General features: G+C 55.3%; 2 protein-coding genes across 2 annotated transcripts in view; one reads left to right on the top strand and one right to left on the bottom strand.

Moving 5' to 3' along the window:
• Positions 1 to 3,390, top strand: part of ITGA7 (integrin subunit alpha 7) — a gene marked incomplete at its 5' end in the record, with an annotated part of 24,655 nt that extends 21,265 nt beyond the window's left edge. The window contains 2 exons of the mRNA XM_021710070.1: positions 1 to 93; positions 2,704 to 3,390. The exon at positions 1 to 93 is cut by the window's left edge and continues 189 nt beyond it. Coding sequence (XP_021565745.1) covers positions 1 to 93; positions 2,704 to 2,934 — 324 coding nt within the window. The remainder of the gene's footprint in view (positions 94 to 2,703) is intronic.
• Positions 3,391 to 3,879: 489 nt separating this feature from the next.
• On the bottom strand, positions 3,880 to 7,392 carry METTL7B (methyltransferase like 7B). Its single transcript, XM_008053261.1, has 2 exons — positions 6,686 to 7,392; positions 3,880 to 4,185 (listed from the first exon to the last, which is right to left on the bottom strand). Exons 1-2 carry the CDS (start codon positions 7,184 to 7,186, stop codon positions 3,949 to 3,951), a joined length of 738 nt encoding a protein of 245 aa, XP_008051452.1. The 5' UTR covers positions 7,187 to 7,392; the 3' UTR covers positions 3,880 to 3,948.
• Positions 7,393 to 7,464: the final 72 nt, after the last annotated feature.

The raw sequence follows: 7,464 nt of genomic DNA, 5'->3' as shown, positions 1-7,464 counted from the left end.
GTGGTGGCGGAAGGAGTCCCCTGGTGGGTCATCCTTCTGGCTGTCCTGGCCGGGCTGCTGGTGCTGGCACTGCTGGTGCTGCTTCTGTGGAAGGTGAGGCTTGGGGAGTGTGGGGCTGATGGGGGGTGGACTTCCGGGTCAGGCTTTCAGTCTTCCCTATCCATGCACTCCCGTATTCAGCAAATCTGCACTGACCAATTACCCTGCATGTCGCAGGGTAATGTCTCTTGGGCCCTGGACGTTTCAAAGATAAGTCAAGGCCAGGCGCGGTGGCTCAAAGGCCTGTAATTCCAGCACTTTGGGAAGCCGAAGCAGGAGGATTGCTTGAGCCCAGGAGTTGAAGACCACCTGGGCCACGTAGCAAAACCTAGACTCTACAAAAAATGAAAATAAGAAAATTAGCCTGGCACGGGGGTGCATGCCTAGAGCCTCAGTTACTCAGGAGGCTGAGGCAGAAGGATCGCTTGAACTTGGGAGGTTGAGGCTGTGATGAGCTGTGATCCCGCCATCACACTCCAGCATGGGTGCCAGAGACTCTGACTGAAAAAAAAAGGCATATGCAAATCTCGTCCTCAAGGATTTTATAGTCTAGTGGGGGCAGTAAGCCTGTAGTCAAGGACAAGGCGGAAGGTGTTGAGTTGGGAGAATGTTTTGGGAGTTCAGAGGAAGGAAGGCTGGAGAGGAGGTGACATGAAGCCGGGCCTCAGAGGAGGGTGGAGCGGTTGGGGCTGGGAGTAGGGAGATGAGACAGGTGGGGCTTGAGCCTTCCAGAAAGACCATGCTCGGCAAAGTCACGGAGGTAGGGGAGTGTGGTCTGACTTAACTAGAATGTGCCAGTGAAGACTGGAGTGGTGACTGTGATCAAGGGGGCTATTGAGTGTGGAGAACTAAGTCCAAGTCCAGGGAACTGCTTCCAGGGCGGAACTTGAAACTTCCACATGCCAGGCCCCCCGGGGAATCATTCTTGAACACTCAGCGGTGCATACACAATCATATCAGCATCCAGGGCGCAACATAACACACACATATGCACATGTCAGTGTCAGAATCACATCCGTCATGAGGGGTCATACCCTGAGCCACGTGCCACATCTGTGGCTTTGTGCGGAGCCATGCACGTCCTTGGGGCTCTGTGGAGAAGTGTCCTCCCCTGGCCTGCTCCTTGGGACCAGGCGGAGACTGAGTGCGCCCTTTGGCAAACGTGAGTCAGTGGACCGGGCTCTGGAACGGTCTCCACGCAGTTGGAAGCCTGCCCGGCCTTAGGGGAAATGGGCGCCTTTGTGAAACCGGGCCCTGGGTGCCTGCCGCCTGCTCCCGTGGAAGGGAGGCAGAGCAGAGATGAGGGTTCCATCCTTCCTCAGTCTTCCCATGCCCCGCCTCGTTTGTCCTCCTCCTCCCTCGACATCCCAGTGTGGCTTCTTCCATCGGAGCAGCCAGAGCTCAGCTTTCCCCACCAGCTATCATCGGGCCCATCTGGCTGTGCAGCCCTCAGCCGTGGAAGCTGGGGGTCCAGGGACTGTGGGGTAACTGTTGTGTGTGTATGTGAGCATGTGTGTGTGCAAATATGTGTGTGCGTGTGGGTGTGGATGGGTGTGGGTACGAATAGTGTTCCCAGCATTCAGAGGATCAGGGATGTGTCGGATTAAAAAATGAGATTGCATGGGGGTGTAGTTAGAAGGACGAGTCTACACAGCCTGGGGCATGCACAGAGGATTGGGTGTGCTCGTGAGTGGGGGCATGTGGGGGCGTGGCCAGGACCCATGCACGTGCTTTCTATGGGCATGGGTGTGTGGAGATGAATGTGCGATCAGGAGCACGCAGGAGTCTTGGGTAGCTCTGAGTGTGAGTGGCAAGGGGCACGCTGCCACTTCGTGTGTAAGGGCCAGCATGGTCACAATTTACAGCGGTGCTGGATTTACTGCGCTCAAGGGTGAGGGGGCCCTGCCTCTAAGAGGGTGCTGCCCAGCGTACAAGTACACAGGGTGTTTGCGTTTTGAGATTTGGGAGGCATCATTCCAGGGATGGAGGGGTCTAAGAAGCCATTTTCTTCCTCAGATTTTTGTCTGTGTTCCCGGGGACACGACTGGGTCTCTTAAGAAGCTTGGGTTTGGGCACAGTGGCTCACGCCTGTAATCTCAGCACCTTGGGAGGCCGAGATGGGAAAATCCTGGCGCCCGGGAGTTTGAGACCAGCCTGGGCAACAGAGTGAAACCTCGTCTCTTCCAAAAAAAAAATTAGCTGGGTGTGGTGGCATGCACTTGTAGTTCTAGCTACTCGGGAGGCTGAGAAGGGAGGATTGCTTGAACCCAGGAGTTTGAGACTGTGGTGAGCTGTGATTGTGCCACTGCACTCTAGCCTGGCTGACAGAGTAAGACCTCGACTCGAAATAAAAAAACAAGCAGCTTGGGTGGGTGGAAACCTACAGAGTCAGAGGACCTTCAAGCCCCTCTTTCAGGGGCCGAGGGTTCTCAGCCCCGTGCCTTGGGGCCCCTCTGGGTTTTTCTCTTGCTGCGAATGAGAATGTGGGGACCCAGCATTGATGAGAGCTGCCCACCACACTAGATGCTGTTCAACCCATCTCCATCCTGCCCGGCGGGCTCTTTCTGTCCAAGGATGGAGAGGGCAAGCAGCTGTGCCGTGCTGGCGACTGCTCCGGGCACCCCACTCCTCAGGCTCCCCATGGTCTGGCCTGTGTCCTTACAGATGGGATTCTTCAGGCGGGCAAAGTACCCCGAGGCCGCCGTGCCCCAGTACCACGCGGTGAAGATTCCTCGGGAAGACCGACAGCAGTTCAAGGAGGAGAAGACAGGCACCATCCTGAGGAACAACTGGAGCAGTCCCCGGCGGGAGGGCCCCGACGCACACCCCATCCTGGCTGCTGACGGGCACCCCGAGCTGGGTCCCGACGGGCATCCTGGGCTGGGCACTGCTTAGCTTCCCCTGTCCCAGCTTGGCCGTGGGCCCCTCCGCCCCTTCCCCAGAGATGGCTCCTTGAATGAGGAAGGTAGTGTGGGTTGCTGGTGTCGCATCAAGATTTGACAAGATCTGCTTGCTCAGGGGCACAGAGCCCCCACTCATGAGAACCCCCCCAAACCTCCCCCTAGAATGCTGTGAGACTCGAGGGGGTAAGTCAGGGATAGGGCCGTGGGGTGGGGCGAGAATGGCAGGGATGTCCTAATGCAAGGATGGGAGAAGGGATCCCATTCCTTCCTTTTCTGGGTCTCCCTGGGGGCCTGTCTCCCTGGAAGTGCCTTAGTCTAGAGGGGTAGGAGGAGGTTGTGTCGCTGACTCAGGGGCTCCTCCCTCCCTAGTTTCCCCTCTCCTCGGACCTTAGTTGTTGCATCAGTCTAGTGGGTTTTGTCTATTTATTAAAAAATATCTGAGAATAAACCTCTGGCTTCTTGTTTCTTTACTGCATCTTGTTCCCTTACCCCAGAGCCTTCCTCCTCCTGGGGCTCCCTCATCCCCGGAGTCTGCCTCATCTCCAATTCTCTCTGGACCCCAAGCTCAGGATGAAGGTGGTGTGGGGAGGGAGGGCCAGGTGGCCTGGCAGGGATGTGTGCACGGTGACTTTTGTGACCAGTCCCTAGAGGCACACTGGTGTGTTTTCAGAAGGACGGTAGGGAGAACGTTACCATGGGAACAAAGGAAAAGGAAAGGGTGCTATCCTAGAGGGTGGGTAGGCAGAAGTTGGGAGAAGCCAGTCCAGGGATTTGCGGTTTTAAGGATACGACAGGGTATGACTGTTTCCTCCCTCTAATCAGGATAGAGATAGAACTTTTTCATGGTGGAAGAAGCGATTGGAGATTCCCCCTGGCAGAGGTCAGGAGGAGAAAGATGGGGTGGCGGGGCGAATGGCTTCTCATTCTACCAGACCTGTCTCAGTGGAAGATAGGCTGGTGGGAGCCTGGGCTGGACCAGATGGCCACCTTGGGGGCTTGGGGAAGGCTACTTCACAGCCTTTCCCATGATGTGGGGCCCGACAGGTAACCACTTGAAGGGAGGAGGCTGTCGTTCCATTTGGAGTTCAGAGAACCCGGCGTTCTCAAAGTCCTTCCAGGTTTCTCTGGTGAGGCAGCAGCCGTCCCCGATGTGTTTCCAGGTGGGCTCCAAGACTTGCTGCCACGTGAAGGCCCAGCTGCCACGTGGCTCGGCCACGTGCTCCCAGAAAAACAGCAGTCCTCCCTGGGTGGGAGGAGAGGGTTGATGTCACTTACAGCCTCCATGCAGATGCTGTTCCCCAACCTCACCTCCACTGCGCTGGTTCAGCTGGACCAGTCTCTTTGGACTAAGGGTTTATGGAGCAAACTATAAACTCTTAGCTCCTGACCCTCCTTGGCTACCACTCTCCCAATCCCACCAACCGTGCATGAGAAGGACCACGTAACTGAGGGAGATGGCGGGTGAGAAGTCTTAAAGGTTGGCCAGAACAGCTGAGGGCATACAGAAGGGGAAACTGAGAAGTGGGAGCAGATGGTTCACCGTACACAGAGACGTGCGCACCAACCTCTCCCCTGACCCTCAGATGCAAACACCAACTGCTTCCCGGATGTCTCTGTGAACATCCCAGGGAAACCTTGGGTCTCACTCGTGACTACAACTGGGGTTCCTCAAGCATGTCAGCTTATCATACTCAGCCCAGGTGATCTCATTCACCCCCACAGCTACAAGTTGGTGACGACTAAACCTATATCTTCAGGTGACATCTTTTTCTTGACTTCCTGCTCTGGGCTTTTTTTGTTTTTTAGTCAGGGTCACACTTTGTTGCCCATGCTGGAGTGCAGTGTGGCCTTAACCTCCTGGGCTCAGGTGATCCTCCCTCCTCAGCCTCCTGGGTGACTGGAACTTTAGGTGTAGTGTTACCACATCTGGCTAAGTTTTTTATTTCTTGTAGAGTCGGGGGTCTTGCTATATTGCCCAGGCTGGTCTTAAACTCCTGCCTCAAGCAGTCTTTCCACTTTGGTATCCCATAGTGCTGGGATTATAGGCATGAGCCACTGCTCCTGGCCTCAGTCTGAACTTCTAACTGCTTGGATCCTCTGCTTGGCTGTCTCAGTAGCACCTTGAACCTACTAAGTCCAAAACAGGTTTCTTCCATCTCAACAAATGGTATTTTCTTTTTCTTTTTCTGTTTTCTTTTTCTATTTTCTGTCACTCAGGCTGGAGTGCAGTGGCATGCTCACGGCCACCACAGCCTCGACCTGCTGGGCTCAGTCGATCCTTCTGCTTCAGCCTTCCAAGTAGCTGGAACTACAGGTGCGCACGACCATGCCTGGCTAATTTTTTTGATTTATTGTAGAGATGAGGTCTTGCCATGTTGCCCAGGCTGGTCTTGAACCCATGGGCTCAGGCACAAATTCTCGCCTCCACCTTCCAAAATGCTGGTATTACAGCATGAGCCACTGTGCCCCGCCAACAAATGACACTTTCTTTCTTTCTTTTTTTTTAAAAGAAAAATTCTCGTAATACTTGGAATTTATTGAACATTGCTTTGCAAAGTGCTGGCACATTGTCCTCATAGCAGCCCAACGAAGTATATGCTAGCATTATTCTTTTCTTTTCAGATGAGCGAATAAGGCACAGCGATGGCAAGTAACTTGCCTGAGGACACAGTGCTGGTAATTCTGAGAACTGGAATTGAAACCCAGTGGTTTTGACTTGCCAGCTGTTTCTTCATCCTTCTACTGTATAGCTAATAGACAAATTTGTAATGATGTGGGACAATATTCATAACTTGTAACAAATGACACTTTCATCTGCTTTCCCCTCAGTTGCTTGGGCCAGAAACCTGGAAATTATCCTAAACTCCATTCTCGCCACACCCAGTTCAAAATCTTACGGGTTCTACTTGCTCTACAGTCTCTATCTAGAACTCCTTCCACACCCTGCTTAATCCCTCAGATTTCATTTCTCTCTTTCTCTTTCTTTCTCGTCAGGGTCAGGGTCTCACTCTGCTGCAGCCTCGACCTCCTGGGCTCAGGTGATCTTCCTGCCTCAGCCTCCCAAATAGCTGGGACTACAGGCACATGGCACCATGCCCAGCTAGTTTTGGATTTTTTAAATAGAGATGAGGTCTTGCCACGTTGCCCAGGCTTGAATTCCCGGGTTCAAGTGATCCTCCTGCCCTGGCCTCCCAAAGTGCTGGGATTATAGGCATGAGCCACTGAGCCCCGTCCTCTCTGACCTCAGTTTCAAGGTCATTCCAACTTGGCGAGACCTCATCTCTACAATTAAAAAAAAAAAAAAAAAGAGCCGGGCGTGGTAGCGCGCGCCTGTAGTTCCAGTTACTTGGAAGGCTGAGGCGGAAGGATTGCTGGAGCCCAGTGGGTGGAGGCTGCGGTGTCCGGGAGCGGCCACTGCACTCCAGTTTGGGTGACAGAGTGCGACTCCAACTCAAAACAAAACAAAACAAAACAAAACAAAACAAAACAAAACAAAACAAAAACAATAAAGGTCATTCCCTTCGGTGTCTTCCCCGCCCCCCACTTCAGCAGGTGATTCTCCCTTTGCATCTCAAGTGCCCACTTGTGCCCTGTCCTGGCACTGATCGTGTCTCCCATTCACCAGCGGGGGAGGTGTGGGGGGTGGCGGTGGACGGGTGTCTAACGTGTTAGCCTGTCAGGTTCCCCATCCCGGCCTGAGCCCTGGGGGAGGAGGAGGGGGCGTGCCCCTCCGCTCTGCTCACCGGCCTCAGCACTCTCTGCACCTCCTGCAGGACCTTCCTCGGGCTCTGCACCGAGCACAGCACCAGGGTGCAGACCACCACGTCCATGGAGCCGTCAGCCAGCTGTCTCATGTCCTCCCCGGCGGCCACCACAAAGCGCTCGTATTGGAGGTGCCTGTTCTCAGCCATGCTCTTTGTCAGGAACTTATCAAAGTTGGGGTTCGGGTCCAGGCAGGTGACCCTGCAGCCCGGCGGGTAGAACTGGAAGTTGGCACCGGTGCCGCAGCCCAGCTCCAGCAGGGCCACCGCCCTCCCGGAGGCTCCTGGAAGCCCCTTGATCTGGCCGAAGAGCTCCCTTTTCTTGCGCTCCATCTTGCGGTTGCTCTTGACAGTCAGCGCGGCCATCAGGTAGGGGAAGTAGGTTTTGCACAGGGGCTGCCAGCAGCCCAGCAGGGCCATCAGGTGCAGGGGCAGCGTCAGAAGCAGCACCAGCAGCTGCAGCACTCGGACCAGGACGTCCATGGCAGCCCGGCTCTGAGCGGAGCTGCTTCCGCCGGGGCGCTGGCCTTTCCCCTCTGCTCAGCCTCTGCGGGCGCCGGCCTCCCCTCCCCCTGCCAGGAGACTTTGCTCCTCGTGTCCTGCTTGGCCGCTTCCTCTTCGCCATGGCTGAGAGGGTACATGGCAGCCCTCCAGGCGGCTCGGGCTCCGCGGCCCAACCGACTCTTCAAGTTTGATGGGGGTGAAGGGTCAGGTGGTGCCAGTGTTCCTGAGCTCTGGGGCACCGTGCCCAGCTGGGGGGG

Source organism: Carlito syrichta, unplaced genomic scaffold (assembly GCF_000164805.1).
Source record: "Carlito syrichta isolate Samal-C Ts95f unplaced genomic scaffold, Tarsius_syrichta-2.0.1 Scaffold287997, whole genome shotgun sequence".
NCBI lineage: Eukaryota > Metazoa > Chordata > Mammalia > Primates > Tarsiidae > Carlito > Carlito syrichta.
This window is presented reverse-complemented; position numbering and strand designations above follow the sequence as displayed.